This window comes from Manduca sexta, chromosome 13 (assembly GCF_014839805.1).
Source record: "Manduca sexta isolate Smith_Timp_Sample1 chromosome 13, JHU_Msex_v1.0, whole genome shotgun sequence".
Classification (NCBI taxonomy): Eukaryota; Metazoa; Arthropoda; class Insecta; order Lepidoptera; family Sphingidae; genus Manduca; species Manduca sexta.
Genome location: NC_051127.1, coordinates 6,995,888 through 7,015,417, shown reverse-complemented (window position 1 = coordinate 7,015,417; position 19,530 = coordinate 6,995,888). Strand labels below are relative to the sequence as shown.

The following is a 19,530-nucleotide window of genomic DNA, read 5'->3' as shown; positions in this document are numbered from 1 at the left end:
ATTATTAATTCAGTCAATACGTTCCTTATTTCTCAACGAAATTTTTATTCCGACATTTATTCAGAACTGTCATGTCCATCAGCTGAAATTCCGAAAATGAAGACGTTTTGTTATGTAAATTATTACAGGAAATTACTCAAAAATGTTCAGTTACGAAGATATTGCACAAATACAGACAACAGGAGTAAGAATAATGTTGACAACATTCGTAATATCGGTATATTAGCACATATAGATGCAGGTAAGAATATCTTCTAAATTTTACTTTTATGTTTTTGAATTAATACTTAATATAATTACAAATAAATCACCAATATGTGAACCAATATCAGAATTATTCTTGTAATTATGTGGTAAAGTTTTATATAATATGTTACAAATGATAAAGTAAGGTTATGTTTACAATATTCTTTTTAGGCAAAACGACGACAACAGAGCGTATGTTGTTCTACTCGGGCACGATAAAGTCGATGGGTGAGGTGCATCACGGGAACACCGTCACAGATTACATGGAGCAGGAGCGGCAGAGAGGAATCACAATTACATGTAAGCAATGCTTAGTGTTATAGAAAAACAGAATTTTATATTTTCGTTATGATATACATATGCATGTAAAATGTAATTCCCATATAATAAAATTTGGTCAAATTACGAATATCTTTAATTGTCGAAATCAATTCAAAAACATTTGAATTGATTTTGAAAATTAAAGATATACATTTTTTTTTATTTTGATTCTGTTTCTAATGTTGTTTTGCAGCTGCCGCAGTATCATTCCCATGGCGCGGTGGTCAGATCAACTTGATAGACACTCCCGGCCACATTGACTTCACCATGGAGGTGGAGCAGAGCCTGGCTGTACTGGATGGAGCTGTTATTGTCCTTGATGGCTCTGCTGGTGTGTGTATAAATAACTATCTAATTTTTTGTTTTACTTTTGACGCACTAGTGTAAGACACAAGCTCAATATCCACATTGAGACAGATAATTTTCTGACCTACAAATATAAATAATATGTGGAACTTATGGAACCGAAAATAGTATTTATTTCATTGAATTTGTACCAAATTAAATTCCGTTTTGGTTTTGTCTACCTCTCCAGGAGTTGAAGCCCAGACCCTAACAGTGTGGCGTCAAGCCAGCGGCTACCGCGTGCCGCGTCTCCTATACCTCAACAAGATGGATAGGACTGATGCATTTGTGAAGGATTGTGTACGCTCAATCACTGACAAGTTGCAGGCAACACCACTGTTACTGCATCACACTGTCAGATATCATGATAAGCTCATAGGTAAATATTTAGCATTAAAATTATATTATAATTAATTTGAAGCTAAAAAAGGAACTATGGCCTAGTCAGTTGTGGAATGAATTTTCGAGATGAGTGTCAGTAGGTTCAATACCTAAAGGCACACACCTTTTCTAAAGTCATGCGTGCATTCTTTACACAACAAGGTACAAACAATATTGTAAATTGCCTTTGCTCCTGGATTTTAAAGCCAATAAGATGGTTGGAAGTATGAAAAAATTTTCAGCAATTTTTTTCTAGGCTTACCTAGTTCTTGTAATCTATGGACATTGGACATGTAGGGCACACTTATATTGATTGTATGTGCGCCCTTTGTCGACTGTTGCAATGCATAGCATTGTTGACAAATCTCTTTGCTTTTTTAATGTTAAGCAATATGACATGTCAAAATTGCTTTTTTTGTTTGTTATAAAAGTGGTAAATAAAATTATAAAAAAAAAAAATGTGAATTATGTTCAATTTAGAAGAATATTTCCTTTTCGAAAATTTGGATTCCTCTCTTTTAATTTGACTGAAATGTTAATGAAACTATGTTTATCATTACAGGTTTAATAGACCTTATCACTCTAGAAGAAATAATATGGACGCAAGGCCGCGGCCAGAACTACACACGACGGAAGCTGACAGAAAAAGAGGACGGACACAAATGGGAAGCGGCGGTAAAGGACCACAGACAACTCATAGACACTCTGTCATCCATAGACGACGAGTTAGCAGAGACAATCATAAAGAACGAGAGCTTGGATTTAAATCCGAAAGAAATAGAGCAAGCCGTGCGCCGAAGCACTTTGAAGATGGACGCATATCCAGTGTTATGCGGAAGTTCGTACAAAAATATAGGAGTTCAAACCTTGATGGATGGTGTTATGTCGTACCTGCCGAATCCTCAAGAAGGTCACAAGTTATACAAGTGTTTCGATAAGGATCTCGCTGCAAGGGTGTTCAAAGTGATCCATGATGATCAGAGAGGTGTGCTGACGTTCCTGAGGCTGTATAGTGGAGATGTCAGTAGGGGACAGAAGATTTATAATCTTGGCAAGGATAGGAGTGAACAAGTAAGGTTCTGGTTAACTTTTTTAACGAATTAATCCTCTTGTAGCACCTACAATAATTCCAGGAATTATATAGCTATTGTAATTTCTGTTACTGGTCTGAAGTTAGTAACAAACCCCGTCCCAGCCGCTTGGGTTCGTTTAAAAGGCATGGAAGCGACTCTATTTTTTTATAAAAGTTTTAGACATGCTACGAACTGAATTTAAACGCGCAGTATAGCCAACGCTATCGGTACCTACAGACAAATGTACTCTGATAATAGTTGATATTTTAATAGACAGGTTCACTGTACGTGGCTTTGGCTGATGACTACAAACTGGTGGAGAAAGTGACGGCGGGCAACATAGCCGTCATCAGTGGATTGAAGGTCAGCATTTTAGTGTCATCTAGAAGATGAAAGTGTTATTACATTGTCCATACCTTGTTACAGGGATGGTGAACCAATGGCACGTTTGCCAGTAGTAGCATGTGACAAAATAATTCGGGCACTAGAGTAATATGCCAAACATTGTATATGTATCTTTGAGCTTTACTTTGCTTAACGTCATTGCAGTGAAACCACTCCATTGAGCACCAATAAAAAGAAGGAGAAAACCAGTCCTGGATAGCACATTAGAGGCATTTTTTTTTTTTTCATACATAATGGAACATTTACCATTGAAGGTTCGCCAACCCTGCCTTATTAGTTTCTCTTGATAAGAATTAGGAACTCGGTTCGTAACGCTAATATCTACGGTAGTAAGTCGCTAGTCAAATCTATTAGACAGAAGGATTTTCATATTGGAAGCTAAAAATATTGGGAAGACCGCATTCACTAGATAAAAAAAAACTGTCACTTCTAGGAAACAATGTCAGGCGACTTGATAACATCAACTCAAACAGCGGCCAACCGTGCGAAGACCTCCCTCGCTGCCCAGCTCCGGGAGCCGTCCGAGGTGGAGGAGCTGATGCTGCCGAGCGCCCGGCTGAGGCTGCAGGCCTTGGACTCGCAGCCTACTAACGAAGAACTGGCGCAGGTTTTGCTTGGAATAGGTAAGGGGTGCTTGAATATTATTATCCAATTTAGTTTGCAAGGCCGTTTGTAATGTCAATTATTCACTTGAGCTACTCAATTCCGTTCACTGTTGCCGATGGTAAGCTAGCGTCTCGTATGGGCAGTGGCAGTGGTGACTGTCGGAGAACAGGACTGTACCTACCAGTATAGTGATAACTTTGCTATGATAGAGAAAAAAATCCTATAAATCGACACCAAAATTGTACCTGGAACTTATTCATTCAATTATATTATGGCTGGCGGTAGGATATATTTTATATCCTCCCGAATAGCGACCACCGTACACAAGGTGCTAAAACCCGCTATAGAGGCCCACGTAAGTGTATCGCGTTCCGGGATCAGCCTATCCAGTTCCAATAGGCCGGCATAATGGTGTCGACTATCGTGGGGTAATCATCTCTCGTCAGTCAACATTCTATTGGACCCCACTCCACTTACCACTTCAGAGTGGTCACTTTAGCATGCAAGTATAAAAAAATAGTCTTTGATGATATGCTCATGATGGTCAGGTACAACAATCCCGGAGCCAGTGTTCCTGTGCTCCATCGAGCCGCCGAGCATCGGGTTCCAGTCCGCGTTGGAGACGGCGCTGGCGGAGCTGCAGCGCGAGGACCCCAGTCTCAGAGTCCACACTGACGAGGACAGCGGGCAGCTGGTGTTGGCAGGTACGTGGCGTACTTATGACCAGCTTGGGATCGTGAGCTTCGCTTAACCACCCGGATTGTTTAACAGATTTGGCTATACGGAAAAGGATTGAAAAAAGGACAAAATGACAAAGATTATATAACAAATTAGTTTTCATGTCATAAAATGCGTGCCACTGCTGATCCTGGCTTACAGGAGTTGTAGTGGTGGGTGTGAGGGCGGGAAAGTCTCTATATGGAAAAGGAATGGCAATTTTTGCTGAGTCCTATCTATCGATATAGGGACCATGCTATACAGTAGAAACCGGTTATAACGACTCCGGTTATAGCGACGCATCGGTTATAACGACATAATAGTAAGGACTCTTTAAATAAATGCATATAAAAAGGCTATTGTATATAACGACTATCGGATATAGCGTCTAGATTCGGCGATCCCTTCGATGTCGCTATAACCGGTTTTCACTGTAATTATTACATTTATATTGTAGATAAGATTATTTGTCTTAAATTATTCTCACAAAAAACTGACGTGTCGACGTGTGTATCACATTGATTTTCTAGCTAACCAAACGCTGAGACAAAATTTGACACAGCATAAAAATACTGCTGTTTGTATTCCTGCAGGAATGGGCGAACTCCACCTGGAGATAATCAAAGAGCGCATCATCCGAGAGTACAAGATCGATGTGGAGCTGGGTCCTCTCCAGATCGCGTATCGTGAGACTTTGCTGGCCGAGGGCAAGCACACCATGAACGTGGACCGCAAGATCGGGAATGCACGGCAGCAGGTATACACCCACTATACCTTTTACATACCTTTGAACTGATCTTGAAAAAGAAACACTAGAGTGTCTTGCGAGTTCTTCTCCTTTTTTTTTATTGCTTTTAATGACGAGACGAGCTTGCCGTTCGCTGTTGGTAAGCGATGTGGTAGCCTATAAACAGTAGAATCACCACCCAACATCGTGAATCATAAAGTGATTATACATTGCTGCTTGGCGGCAGAAATAGGCATTGCGGTGGACCTACCCAGGCGGACTCTCACATATGGGAGACCTGCCAGTAACCAGTAAAGAAGTTTTCACCAGTTCTCTGGTGGCTTTCAAAACCAGTGGTAGAGTGAATGTTGACGTAATCTAAATGATGTTTAACATTTTATGACTTCGATAAAATTATTTCATTGCAGGTCAAGGTCACTATGTCGGCGAAGACTGTGAAGGGAGTAGCGCAAGACAAGGTTTTACGGTGAGTATTTATTTACAGTAAAAGCTGGTAAAAGGAATGATACCAATCTTAAATCCGATGCTGATAATAAACCAATCAAAATACGTAATTTTAAAGGATGTCAAAAACTTCCTTCCTTATTTGGTCCCTTTTCGTGATGAATTAAAAAGAGATTGGAATCGTTTATTGAAAACTGCTGTTATTATCAGTTATTAAGGTACAGTAATCTGATTTACTGTATGTTTACCAGCTGGCTACAGAATACGACTCTCTGTTGCCGCTATAGTATATTTTACACCATGTAGTCGATAACTTCTGTAATGCATGACATACGTAAAGCAGGATCTAGATTTTTAAAAAAATTCCAGAAGTCGACTGATTTGTGCAAATTTTGAATCTCGCTTCAGAATTAGAAATCGCGGCGAGTCGCGTGTGTTTAGAATTATTGAAATACTAGCTTTTGCTCGCGGCTTAGCCCGCGTGAGCAAGTATTCCGGGATAATGTTCTCTTCGACTTACTTGATATGTATAACGATACACATTATGATCACACATATACGATATTGTGATCAAATTACACAAAATCATTATAAATTGTAGCCATTGTGTGTTATTTTGATGCATAACCAATATTACTGTAAAGTTCATCCGTTCAGTAGTTTTTTCGTGAAAGAGGAACAAGCAAACATACAAACATACATATATGAATGTATGCAACATCCTTACAAACTTTCGCATTTATAATATTAGTAGGATTGCTGCAAGTGTGTAAACGCATCTGAAAGATCTACAATATATTGCTGAGAGAACGTGAGAGTCCAAACTTAGCTTAATGTGTTGTTGCAGATTGAACAAGTCCCCGGACAGCGCGGCCAACCTCGCCCACCTCCTGCCGCGACATCTGCACGCTATAAGGCATGGCGTGCAGTCCGCCTTCATGCACGGACCAAAGCTCGGCTGTCCGGTACGTCACCTCATTTTATTATACAGATGATTTGTTAGAAGTCATGGTCAAATACGGTAAAAAACATTTTTTTTACAGATGTTGAAGGTCTATTCCATCCGTTTTCAATAAACGATCTCAATCTCAATCTTCGAGTCGATAACGCGCATGAACCAATCAGAATAACTCATTTGTACGCATGACAAAAATACTTTGTTCTGATTGGTCCATTTTTGAAATTCATCGAAAAAAGCGATTGGAATCGTTTATTATATATGTCGGTTACTTGGTACATAGCTTTCTATGCCTAAGAGAGTTGATGGAATATAAGTCAATTAAAAATAAAAGGTATTTAATGCTATTCAGAGATACTAATCAGTCCAGTAGTACCGGAAATCGATTTGTTTACACTTTATACCATCCTCAAAAGCTGTGAAACATAGCATAACCAATCTTTTTGTCCGGTCTAAGTCTCTCATAAGTAATATAGAATACTGTAAAATATACTGGATATAAAACTGCATTTCCTTTATGCAAATATTCGCATGCAGGAACGTAATCATTAATACGTCACAGAAAAAACTACCAGCATTAAAATAGCACTAATAAAAAAAAATAAAATAAAATAGTATAATTTTTACTTTTTCACTATTCATGCTACATCAAGGTTATTTCAGCATAGGGAACGTGGCTTTAAAGCAGGTGTTTTGTGTCCAGATGGTGGACGTGCAGGCGACGCTGCACTGGTTCGAGTGCGGCCGCGGTACTTCCGAGTCAGTGGTGACCGCCACCGTGGCGCAGTGCCTCCGGAAGGTCGGTCCATGCTGCTACCATTTATAGTTATAACTGAGCGAGGGTATTTAAGTGAAAGGAGGAAAGAGTTTATTGAATCCACCAACAGTTTTATACAGCATTTGCATACCCAAAACTTTATATAAAATTTGTCATCATTATACACACACATGTAAGTACCCTCCGTGGTCTAGTATTTACGTATGTACCTAGAAATAGGTCGGCTGAGGATCAAGTGGTTCCGGTTTCTAATTGCAAATACGGAAATACTACTCTTTTCGGACATCATTCACTCTCAGGTGTTTTAGAGAAATTTTGGTATGTTTTATAGGTGCACAAAAAAAGTGACTCCACTGTACCTGATGATAAGCGGAGTGGGGTTCAGATAGTGACTGACGAGAGACAATTATGCCTTGTCAGTTGTCACAATTATGCTGGCATTTTAAAACATTTGATGGCATCTCCAGGTGTTCAAAGACGCGGAGGCGATCCTGCTGGAGCCGATGATGTCGCTGGAGGTGGTCTGCCCCGAGAGCCACTCGGCGCGCGTGCTGGCCGACCTGGCGCGCAGGCGGGTCGACATACAGCACATACACATCAGGCACCAGAATAAGGTATCAGAATAATCCTTGATTTAATAGGAGCTCTCCAAGGGAGGTAGGGGTTCTAAATTTTAATAAGGTGGTTTATTTTATGATGTACCAAGTAATATTTCTATTTGCCTCTTGTTTTTGTTCACCTCTGTTTCCCCCTCTCTCTTTATTCATTCCTCTTATTCCTTCTCTTTTTCTCACTCTCTTTCTCCCTTAATCATAATAAACGAAAGTTGTGGAAGTCATAAAAAATTTACGCTTATCAATAAAATTAACAGCATTTAAAACTCACTATGGTGTTAGAACTAGACAAGTCTAACAAAATATTTGTCAGGTGGTGGAATGCATAGCGCCGCTGTCGGAGCTGCTGGGGTACTCCACGACGCTGCGGTCGCTGAGCTCCGGCCTCGCGTCCTTCAGCATGGAGTTCCACTCGCACCGCCAGATGTCGCCGCACGACGAGGAGAAGGCCATCAAGAACATCACTGGATTCTAAACTATATTTCTACGGGCTTATATTGGCATTCCAATACTCATCTTACTGACCTTTCGAAAACTAGGATATGATTGCGATCTGGAGTTGAATCCTAGTTTGAACAACTTTGTCGGACAGGCTAGCAAAGAATCAGTGGGTCACTCTGATGGTAACTGCTGGAGGAATTGTAATCGTATTTCAAACCTTAAGAGTTGTTTTAATCGCCAATTGTTTGACGTAAGAAAGGGATGTAACAGTGATTAATGAAAAAAATAATATATGGATGATAATTTAATTGTAAATATTGTAAATAAAGTACTTTACTGAGACATTGGTGTTTCTCTTTTGACTAAAATATCTTCTTTGATTAAGAATCAAGTGACTGGGGCCTGAAACAAATACAAATAAATATAGCTAGTTTCACAAAATGCAAACAAAAGGACTTTGGGAATGTGCCCTGTAAATGGCAATAAACCTGTTCCATATTACATGGGACTGAACATAGCTGGTAAAACGTGCATGTTACATCTCTGCCTACAACTGAAAAGAGAAAAAGGCGGGATGTTATATTAACAAAGATTAATGGCTTACCATTAGTATTGGTAGACAAGTGTACAAGCACTCACAGTGAACAAGTTGTCCAGTTCGTCGAGCAGCGTCTCGTGTCGGAAGGAGATGCGCACGTCGGGCACGTTGGTGCGCGTGATGTCGTTTCCCGCGGGACCCTCGCGCAGATACTCCGGACCCAACCAGTACTGCTTCATCTGGCACAGAGTTATATTCTTTATCGTAGGTGCTATAAGAAAGTAGGCAATGCTAGAATTATGTTATGGTTAGTAAAAATCGTGAAGCGGCGATAGCCTAGTTGGTTGTGGAACGGACTGCCGAGACGAATGTCCGCAGGTTCAAATCCCAAGGGCACACACCTCTGATTTTTCTAATAAATTATGTGTGTATTCTTTGTGAATTATCGCTTGCTTTAACGGTGAAGGAAAACATCGTGAGGAAACCTGCATACCTGAGAAGTTCTCTATAGGAATTTCGTGGGTGTGTGAAGTCTACCAATCCGCACTAGGCCAGCGTGGTGGACTAAGGCCTAATCCCTCTCAGTAGTAGAGGAGGCCCGTGCCCAACAATGGGACAGTATATAATACAGGGCTGATATTATTATTATTAGTAAAAATCTGAAAACGTAGCCTTGCAAGTCCAGCACAGATGCCAGCTGAACACTGTCTTTATCTAGTCTCTAGTCGTTATTCTCCCTCTGCTCATTCACTTCTAATCGTGAAAAAATGTAAACTATTGTCCCATAGAGGGATGATAGCCAAAACGATGAGTTTTAAAATTATAAATCAATATCACCTCGTGAGGAAATCCTGACATGATGACAGAGTTCCTGGCGAGCTCGCACATGTCGCACGAGCTGAACTTCCACGCCTGCGCCGCGATACTGTACTCCTCCATCAGCGGCTCCTGGTGATTATCACCCAACATTCGCACAAATAACCAACAATACAATTCCTACACAAAGAACTTCCAAAACTCAGATCTAAAACAAATATTTATGAACATGCATTTATATCGGTGCAAGGAGGGATTACATCATTTACCATCAGTTTCACAACTTATAAAGTTTCTGTGTGGCGTCTTCCATCCATTGCTATATTAATTCTTACGTCAAGAATACGCGATGTGAATATCATATTCATACCCAACCTTGCTCTCTATCAGTTGAGGTGAGCATACTTAAATTACCCTGGTATAGTGAAACTGCAGCGGGTCGTCAGTACTGAGCGTGACGCGCAGCCCTCGCGCGAAGAAGTCCGGCAGCGGGTTCCGATGATAGCGCAGAAACAGAGAGTTGTTGCTGAGAGGAGACATCGCTATGAAGATCTGCGCCAGATAGTACACGTACTGCAGCACTGGTACCTGTAGGATAATGAGGTTTAGTCAAAAGTAGATCTAATAGGTATTAATTAAAAGACTTAATGAAGAAGGAACTCCGGGCTATTATGTCATCAGCCAGATGGAGTCCTTCGTTATAGGACATAGGCCTACCCTAAACATTTCCAGGCGGACCTGTCATACGCGCCATGTATCCAGCGTGTGTGGATTCCTCCAGGCTGTCAGACGGTAGGAAATCGAAATGTATAAATCCCTCTTCTGATGAAGACTTCTGCAACTGCCCAAAGAGAAGCAACCCCTTCCAGAACTTTGAATATTAGAGAACAGCACAATATTTTACCCCTAATACATAAAGTTCACTCTTTTGCCAGCCGACTATAATTCCCCTTTATTCTAAGTTAAATTTCTTTAAACAAATTATTTACCTTCCTCAACATGAGGCCGTGTGAGATATTCTCAGCTAGCAGGAAGCCGGCGCTCAGATGCGTCGCCGGACCCGCTTCGCCGCAATGTGGCCGTAGAACAAATGTGTTTAACCCTTGTTCTCTGAATGCAAGCGAGAAGTAAAAAGTTCAAACGTGAAATCAATACTGTTGTTTTTCTACGTCTAAATGATTTCTGGCTTTCTATTGCAACTTACCAGTTGCCTGAAATATAATTGATATTTAAACTTTAAAGTAAGGATCAAAGTGATAATTAATGTCTGTCTATTATTATATACTAGCTTTTGCCCGCGGCTCCGCCCGCATTATAAAGTTTTTCGGGCTAAAGTTTTCCGTTATAAAAGTCACGCTATATATTTTCTCGGGAGCCTATGTCCTTCCCATGGTCTCAAACCGTCTCCATGCCAAATTTCATCTTAATACGTTAGGTAGTTTTTGAGTTTAACACGTTCAGGCAGACAGCTGCAGCGGGGGACTTTGTTTTATATTTTTGTAGTACTTTTTAAGAGGAACGATCCCGTCATACATCATTGTTGCATAACTTTAACCGTTTACGCAGTGCGTGCACGCAACGGAAGCTCTCAAAAGTAATAAATTTTCCCCGTTTTTGCAACATGTTTGCACTTCTCCGCTCCTATTAGTCATAGCGTGATGATATATAGCTGGGCTATATAGCCAGGCCTATAGCACTCCAGAAACTAAGGGCTATCCAACACAAACATAAGTTTTCAATTCGAACCGGTAGTTCCTGAGATTAGCCATTACTGCTCCGCTCCTGTTGGGTATAGCGTGATGATATATAGCCTATAGCACTCCACGAATAAAGGGCTATCCAACACAAAAATAATTTTTCAGTTTGACCCGGTAGTTCCTGAGATTAGCGCGTTCAAACAAACAAACAAACTCTTCAGCTTTATATAATAGTATAGATAATAGTTATTAATTGGACGAGTGACAGTTAAATGAAATATTTTGCAAAACGTGTACAGTACTCACTTGCGCAGTTGGTTAAGCGCCACAATATTAGCGTACATGTAGTACAAATAATACGCGTAGGGAGGGTTCTCCTCGTCGTCCCATTCCTCAGGAGTCTTCACGTCCTCGTGCAGGATCGGGTTCTCCGGCTTGGACTCGTCATCTACACTGTCGAAGCCGATCACGTGCTTCCGAGATGAAGTTAAATATACATTGCAAATTATCGTAGATAGTTAAAAAAGATTTCTTCAGTCTTATTTTTAGGAGAAAAATAAAACTAAAATCAGCATTTTGTGGTATAAATTCTCAACTGCCGGTCAGAATCCTGGCAACTTTAGGTGATTGACGCCAATTGGATAAAGGATCTTACCGCGTTTATCATATCCAGATTAGTTACTATACCTATCAAGGTTTAGAAAAAGTTGAGGATTTTTTTTTTCAAAACTGACAAATAATTATATTTGTGATATATAATAATTATATTGTAATACCGCTAGAAACTTGTGCAAATCGGGATTAGAGCTGGGGTCCACGGAGACCTCGAACAGTGGCTCGAATAGGTTGTTCAGGAACTCCTGGAAGTTTTTCAGCAGCTTGTTGATGCGGTAGATATCACTGCATTAGGAAATTAAGAAGATAGATAAATTTATGGTTCTATCCCTAGGTTTGCGTGGTCTGAAACTATTCATTGTAACTTGACTTTCTGCTATTTAAACTAACCACCAAAAGTAATTCTCCAAATGGCGATATGCTGCCCGTCATGTGATATATATGAAACAATTTTCCGATAGATACATCCCCACACTTCCGAAGTGATCGCGTACATTTTTGAACACTTGCCATAAGTTCACTAACTCTTATCTCTGCTGGTTAGAGAATAATACTTACTACAGCCTTGGCACCTGCACGAGCCAGCGCACGTGGGGCGAGTGCACGTCGTTGCGCACCGCCCACGTCGCCAGCTTCGTCCACTCCTGCTTGTTCTTGCAGTAGATCGATATGCGCGGTTCAGAGTAAGTATATTTGTTCTCTTGGAGGTCTCCCATCACTTCCTGCAGCAGACGTCAGTATGCTTCCATTAAAACAAGACTTTCTACTTAGCATGTATACGAGACTACTTAATTTAATTTTATTAAATTGCTTGATCTTTTGTTAGCAAATCTCAAATTACTAATCAAAATTATTTATTTGGCCTATTTGCATTTTATTAATTCTTTTTGTTGGGACACGCTAATCGCAGACACTACTGGTACGGTTTTCAAAATTCCTTCACTAATTCAAAGCATACTAGCTAAATTATCCTTGAACGCTACATGCTACTTTTTATCCCGGGAAATATCCATATTTTCCTTACTTTGATAATGTTTGCAAAGTACGTCCCGTTCATGTAGTTGTCCGTCTTAAGGAACACTTCCCGGAGACGACTCTCGCCGACTGGGTTGTACTTGGCATTGAATTTATCGAAGCGATGGAATGTGTTGCGATCCTGTTCAAGCGAAATGAAATCGTTTGATGAAACGATTTATTTACTTGACGATAGTTCAGGTACATACGAAAAATTCCGTCTAGGAGGCTACAGAGCAACGTTATTCAAATACCTTATTATGTCCTAGTATTATATTACGGTTTAAACTTTGTACCCCGTCTATTCTGCCTATATAGCCTAGCTACACTGGCTAGAATGTCGCCAGTGTTGCGCTGTACTTTGTGATTTTAAATCCTGTATTCTATCTATGAGTTATATGGCACTTGCCACGAGGTATTTTCTCATCCCACATTAATTAATTAATACAAGCCAATGCCATTACCGCATGCACATCCAAAATGTCCACGTTTAAGTCATAAGCGTCCAGCTGCATCTCCTCAAATACCAGCTTGAGGGTCATGGGATTCCCGTTCTGTAGTGCCACCACCTCGTTCGCGTGCTGCCTGAGGGTCCGCTTGATGAAGCGCAGCAGGTGCTTCTGGTTCATACAGGACGCCGCGTGGATGTGGGTATCCACCTTCCTGAGTGTGGATGTTGGTTTATAAGAAGTTATGCTGGAAATCAGTATGTTTTATATTTTAGAAAATCGGGTGGGAATTTAGAAGAGGTTTGTAGGAATTATGACCACCCAAGAAGGTTTATGTGTCTTTACTCTTCAAAGTCTTCTGAACTTCAAATTTTTTCTCTTCGTACCTTCATGTCTGATTTTTTTGCGACAATTTTATCAAAATTGCAACAAAATCTGATAGCTTGCCAATTAATGTATAATGCCAATAGTTCCGATTAGCTGTTTCCAAAATATTACCTTATGTTGTAGAAGTCCCTGTGCGGCACGGCCTTCTGCAGTGCGAGCTCATGTAGCTCGTTGAGGAGGGCGTGCATCTTGAACTTGGATGACAAGTAGCTTAGACGACGGAAGCAAAAGGATTTCCTGGCGATATACTTACTAGATAGGTCTATAAACACTCAATATTTGTGACAGCCCAAGCCAAATAAATTAACATCTGACGTAAGGCATTAAATATTCTTAAAAATAGACAATATATGTCGATCAAGCCAACGAGCCGACATAATTCTGGCGACCATAGAGAGACACAACTTGTCTCTTTGAAAGACATTATGACTAAACTATGTACTATTCTGTGCAACAAAGCTACTAACAAAGGCCCATCTGCAATCATAGCAGTAAGCCGTCCTAGGTCCTCGATGTACTGCTGGAAGCTGAGCGTGCGGTACGGCAGCGGGCGGTCGGCGTTGGCGTCGGCCTCACTGCGGTACACCGACACCACGCCGCGCACCCACCGACACGTGTAGTGACGGTCGGGGGGCATGGGACACGCCCAAGGGTCCAAGTACACACCTGCGACAAAGATTGAATAGCTTGATTTTGATATGATTAGATTTTAAGTTTGAGTAAAAATATGAAGGACTTTTAGTTTCCAATAATAATTATAGGTATATACCTATAGCAATATAGGTATATACTTATAATTATGCCAAGCAATGGGGCGGGGCATATGCCCCGCTTGGGCGCTTGGGTTTCGACACGTTGACGACTTCACATAGCTTTCGAAATTCTTATAGGGATTTAAAAAGAAGAAGTTTCGTCACGATATTTTCGTTCATAGTGAATGTGCGCAAGATTTTTATTATCTACTAGCTTTTGCCCACGGCTCCGCCCGCGTTATAAAGTTTTTCAGGCTAAAGTTTTCCGTTATAAAAGTAGTAGTTTCCCGGGAGCCTATGTTCTTCCCAGGGTCTCAAACTGTCTCCATACCAAATTTCATCTTAATACGTTGGGTAGTTTTTAAGTTTAACACGTTTAGGCAGACGGATGCAGCGGGGGACTTTGTTTCTTTGTTTTATAATATATTTTTTAGAACTTTTTAAGAGGAACAATCCCGTCATACATCATTGTTGCATAACTTTAACCGTTTACGCAGCGCACGCAACGGACGCTCTCAAAACTAATAAATTGTCCCCGTTTTTGCAACATGTTTCATTACTGCTCCGCTCCTATTGGTCATAGCGTGATGATATATAACTTAGAGCACTCCACAATCAAAGGGCTATCCAACGCAAAAATATTTTTTCAATTTGGACCGGTAGTTCCTGAGATTAGCTTTTACTGCTCCGCTCCTATTGGGTATAGCGTGATGATATATAACCTATAGCACTCCACGAACAAAGGGCTATCCAACGCAAAAAGATTTTTTCAGTTTGGGCCGGTAGGTCCTGAGATTAGCCATTACTGCTCCGCTCCTAATGGGTATAGCGTGATGATATATATATAGCCTATAGCACTCCACGAACAAAGGGCTATCCAACTCAAAAATATTTTTTCAGTTTGGACCGGTATTTCCTGAGATTAGCCATTACTGCTCCGCTCCTATTCGGTATAGCGTGATGATATATAGCCTATAGCACTCCACGAACAAAGGGCTATCCAACGCAAAAATAATTTTTCAGTTTGGATCAGTATTTCCTGAGATTGGCCATTACTGCTCCGCTCCTATTGGGTATAGCGTGATGATATATAGTCTATAGCACTCCACGAACAAAGGGCTATCCAACTCAAAAAGAATTTTTCAGTTTGGACCGGTATTTCCTGAGATTAGCCCTTACTGCTCCGCTCCTATTGGGTATAGCGTGATGATATATAGCCTATAGCACTCCACGAACAAAGGGCTATCCAACTCAAAAAGAATTTTTCAATTTGGACACGGTAGTTCCTGAGATTAGCGCGTTCAAACAAACAAACAAACTCTTCAGCTTTATATAATAGTATAGAAGTATAGATAGATATATCTATTGTACCTATTCTTACATACTTTTAAAAGACCGAATCGCGTGTCTGGTGCTCCGATTTCAAATCTGGGATCTTCGTCTCGGTAGACCGTTGTACTAAACAAATTAGGCATTGCCGGTTTTAGATTTGTACCTTAGTAAATAGTCTCCAAGACAAATATTTGCATACCAGGTAAAAGTGGCTGCAGTATATCCTCATGACTCTCGATGGAAGTTCTTATTGTGTCAGCTGGTCTCACCACCGACAGCGTACTCACCAAGGGAACTGAGCATGAAAATATCGTTAAGAGATAAATAGTAGGACTAAGTATAGAGAAGTGAAACATTATAATATTGAAAATAATACTTTTAGTACATGTCTGCAACTAGCAATGTTTCCACTCCATTTAATTGCTGTCGATGCGTTGAAGTGAAAGATTAAAGGTGAGCAACTTTATTTGATGATTGTTATCGTTTCAAAGACTAATTAATCTTTATTGTTGCAGCTTACTGCTACATTGAATGGCTCTCAAACAATTTCTACTCTGAAAAAGTGGTTTAGTTACATCTGCTATCAGATCTCTGCGGGCTGAGCGTGATGTTGGCGAGCGGCCGGTGGAGCTCCTCCGATGAGCTGTTCTTCAGCTGTAAATACTGTTCCGCAGCGTTATCTGCAAAACGCATCTTGAAGTAGATTTGTTTTATTATTTTGGTAAATCAGGATTCCTAGAAGAGGACGAGAGGGATCAGTTGCGGCGTAATTAGGTAATGCTAATCTCTGGGTGACAGTTTTTTGGGAGGCCTGTTGACCGGATTGCGGAAGTAGAGTAGTGTTTTCTCTTTGTGTTCCTTAGAAACGTGAGGCCCTGTGTGACAATTCCATTCGCCATCCCCTAAGCCCTCCACTTAGCGATTCATTATTGTCAATTTTCCCTGATCATCAAATATGAGTCAGCAGTGATCATTAAATAATTGTCGTATTTAAGACTACAAGACTCATAAAGATACTGTTGATGCGTGGAGTTTTAAGGAAAATGAGAAGATAAGTTTTGATTTGGAGCCTCTCGAAACTTACTACCACGACACTCGATGTCAACAATAAGAGTTTTATTATGACTTTCTATTTTTATGCAACTTATCTATCACCACAGTCGACCGACCTATCCCAATTATAGTCAATCAGTCGACAGTATTTGTCTACTTTGCCTGCAATTAACATGGTTAATACAATGTACAACTGTTTACTGTCGATGCTCAGCAAGGCCTGGTTGAAGTCCGCAGACTGTCTATGCTTGTCGGGCATGCGCTGCGGCACGTCGCGGCTGGTCAGGTACAACGCCAGGGTCGATGGGAACGACTGGTTGGAAATTTCCATGTAATGGCGGCGCATCGCCATCGCTTCTATTAGCAGGCTCGCTGCACGAATCAAGTCTTCCAGAGGCACCTGGGAGGCCATTCATAGTTTTGATCACTAAACGCGAGAGGTCTGTTTTAAAATTTATATAATCGCTTTTTATGAATACACCCTTTCACAAATTGTGAGTGCGATTTCGGCCTCTGTAAGGAGACTAAAATTCCAAAGTACTATACATAGAAGATACTCCTAGGACAACGCACACACTAACAGTACTTCCTACGCACTTTCAGCCAATATTGTATGCACGTTCAATACAAGTTAAGACGCTCTATTACTCTCTACTCGGTCTTTTGTCCCTACTCACCCCTGTGGCATGTATGCCAGTGACGGCCACTCGTTGGAACGGCACCTCGTTGCTGCCGCCGGGGTGCGCGCGAGAGTCGCCCGGCCCGCGGACGTACGTGCGCGTCGCGTCCAGCATGGTGTGGTGCGTCGAGCTACTTACAGTCGATAGAGCAATGGAATATTTGTTGCAAAGCCGGCAAACAACTTGGGCACACTACCATGTAGGGGGGATTATGTTGAGTGAAGCTCCACTAACTTTACCAATAAAACCACCACGCGGTAGACTTTCCCACGCTCACACCCACTACAACAACTCCTGTAAGCCAGGATCAGCAGTGGCACGCATTTTATGACACCGAGCAGTGAAGCTCAGCGAGTCTCAGAGAAAACTAATTTGTCATTATCCCGCAACGAAATTAATTAAACAGAAAGATAAAGAGGAGTTGGAAACATCAATTGTCCACTTCCCTCCATAGCAAATCGGAAGACAAAATAATGAACTAAGGAGGCGTTTTAACCTCAAGGATAGAGACGTTTACAACTAGATAAGCTAGTTATAAAGGACCACGGATAAAATAAAAAAGGGTCTTATCACATGAACTGTTAGATTTTTTTTCAATAGGCATGGTAAAAACGCCGGAAAGCAAGGTCCATGTAATATACAACCCCAGATGTTAACACGCGGTAGTGTGCTTAAGTTGTTTGCCGTCTATTATATTAGGTATAGGTGCAGGTCATTTATAAGTCATAACATATGCAAGAATATGTTTAGGACATAACTGTCCTAAGCATGTTGTGTAAAGATGGTTGTAATTCTGTTTTGCGATTGAAAAAAATAGTAAAGAAACTTATAAGAGTGATAAGCTCAATCCAGTATTATACAGGTTAATTTTGCGTCAATAAATGAAACCACATACTGGACTTTATCACTACTATCATAAATCATCCATGAATAACGATATTAGTTACCAAAAATCTTAGATTTACTTTCCTGATTTTTTATCGTATTGAAGTTTAGTGTGGTGTTGCTCCTACGACGGATATTCTCAGAGTACTAGTAGTGGCATTAGGGCGTGTGGAATTCAAATTAAGTTTTATAATTTTTTATTTGGCTCTTAAACTTACATTTTGTTATTTTACATCTACAGTTTGAGTAACTTATTGTAAGATTTTATTATCAAGAAAATAAGTGTGATTTCATTTGCTAACGTGGTTTAATGTCCGAATGTCTGTGTATAAAATTCTGGGTGGCATGGCTGCACAGATGAAGAGGTTACCATTTGGCGAGGGACCTACAAGTCGCAACATAGAAGAGAGCCTCAACTTTTAAAGCAAAACCATGATAAACTAGAACCCCTTTTCTGTTGTCTTGGGTTACCCAATTGAGAAGTAGATACATAGAAAATAAATTGACACGAATACGATTGAATAAGTTCAATCCACAGTCAGGTTTGTTCAATACCAATCTACCATACGACTCTTTATATCAGCATATACGACTCTTTGTGCCTCCGAAATTCAAAAGCAACTTACATACGGGCCCTGGTCCACTTTTTATATTCCCTGTGCGATGCGAAGACATTGCCGGGCGTGCGGTCAGGCGGCGTTGGATTCGCCACCCGACGAACACTTTTTGGGCTCAGAGACGTGCGCTTTGTATTCGGAATCATTTCAATAACTTACTATGACGGTTTAACTAGAAATTTACCCCATTTTCGCGGTTTATGAAGATGTACAAGATGTATTTTGGCGTTAACTTTTGGCTTTTGGCCTTTGACTTAGTTCTATTTTTTGTCTGTATGGCCTGTAATATTTCATTTAATAAAGAGGATTAATAAAAAGAATTTAGCATAGAAATGAGATAGCTGAAAAATATTAAATCAATGTATTTAAGCATTTGTCCCTTATAGACTGCAAATAAATCTGGCAACCCTACATGACTCGGAACGCCCGCGAGGGTTCATGGCCCGAAAACTAATTGCATAAATGACTTATTTATTTTACTTTAGTGTATAAAAAGCAATTCAACAAAATATACAACAACCCAACACTTTTGATTGATGCTATAACGGAACAAAATTTTATTTTTCAGTTCATTCACTTTTGTGACTGGAACACTTTTGAAACTACTCAAATAAAACA

At 40.4% G+C, this 19,530-nt stretch overlaps 2 protein-coding genes across 4 annotated transcripts; one reads left to right on the top strand and one right to left on the bottom strand.

The window, feature by feature from the left end:
• Positions 1-20: 20 nt before the first annotated feature.
• Positions 21-8,419, top strand: LOC115450086 (ribosome-releasing factor 2, mitochondrial). The gene is made up of 14 exons (XM_030178064.2): positions 21-241; positions 418-546; positions 761-898; positions 1,103-1,291; positions 1,856-2,364; positions 2,640-2,729; positions 3,205-3,394; positions 3,926-4,081; positions 4,688-4,851; positions 5,250-5,308; positions 6,134-6,251; positions 6,948-7,043; positions 7,490-7,636; positions 7,950-8,419. The coding sequence occupies exons 1-14, from the start codon at positions 97-99 to the stop codon at positions 8,109-8,111; spliced, it is 2,292 nt and encodes a 763-aa protein (XP_030033924.1). The 5' UTR covers positions 21-96; the 3' UTR covers positions 8,112-8,419.
• Positions 8,369-19,235, bottom strand: LOC115449720 (AMP deaminase 2). 3 transcript variants are annotated; one of them, XM_037438296.1, is made up of 17 exons: positions 18,922-19,235; positions 17,408-17,543; positions 16,932-17,130; positions 16,253-16,357; positions 15,877-15,972; positions 14,061-14,259; positions 13,705-13,830; positions 13,222-13,453; positions 12,768-12,899; positions 12,302-12,465; positions 11,905-12,028; positions 11,435-11,601; positions 10,421-10,541; positions 9,846-10,019; positions 9,453-9,563; positions 8,717-8,854; positions 8,369-8,479 (listed from the first exon to the last, which is right to left on the bottom strand). In XM_037438296.1, exons 1-17 carry the CDS (start codon positions 19,056-19,058, stop codon positions 8,465-8,467), a joined length of 2,376 nt encoding a protein of 791 aa, XP_037294193.1. In that variant the 5' UTR covers positions 19,059-19,235; the 3' UTR covers positions 8,369-8,464. The 3 variants fall into 3 exon arrangements, with proteins under 3 accessions (XP_037294193.1, XP_037294194.1, XP_037294195.1); XM_037438297.1 differs by having other exon boundaries at positions 17,408-17,540; XM_037438298.1 differs by having other exon boundaries at positions 13,222-13,420; positions 18,922-19,231.
• Positions 19,236-19,530: the final 295 nt, after the last annotated feature.

Bases quoted from the DNA above. Each gene is read 5' to 3' on its own strand.
- LOC115450086 (XM_030178064.2), top strand. From the start codon at position 97: ATGAAGACGTTTTGTTATGTAAATTATTACAGGAAATTACTCAAAAAT. The intron at 547-760 runs GTAAGCAATGCT...GTTGTTTTGCAG, and splicing joins GAGAGGAATCACAATTACAT to CTGCCGCAGTATCATTCCCA. The intron at 2,365-2,639 runs GTAAGGTTCTGG...ATATTTTAATAG, and splicing joins GCAAGGATAGGAGTGAACAA to ACAGGTTCACTGTACGTGGC.
- LOC115449720 (XM_037438296.1), bottom strand. From the start codon at position 19,058: ATGATTCCGAATACAAAGCGCACGTCTCTGAGCCCAAAAAGTGTTCGT. The intron at 15,973-16,252 runs GTAACTAAACCA...TTTCATGCTCAG, and splicing joins GCAGAGATCTGATAGCAGAT to TTCCCTTGGTGAGTACGCTG. The intron at 13,831-14,060 runs GTTAGTAGCTTT...GTATATCGCCAG, and splicing joins ATGATTGCAGATGGGCCTTT to GAAATCCTTTTGCTTCCGTC.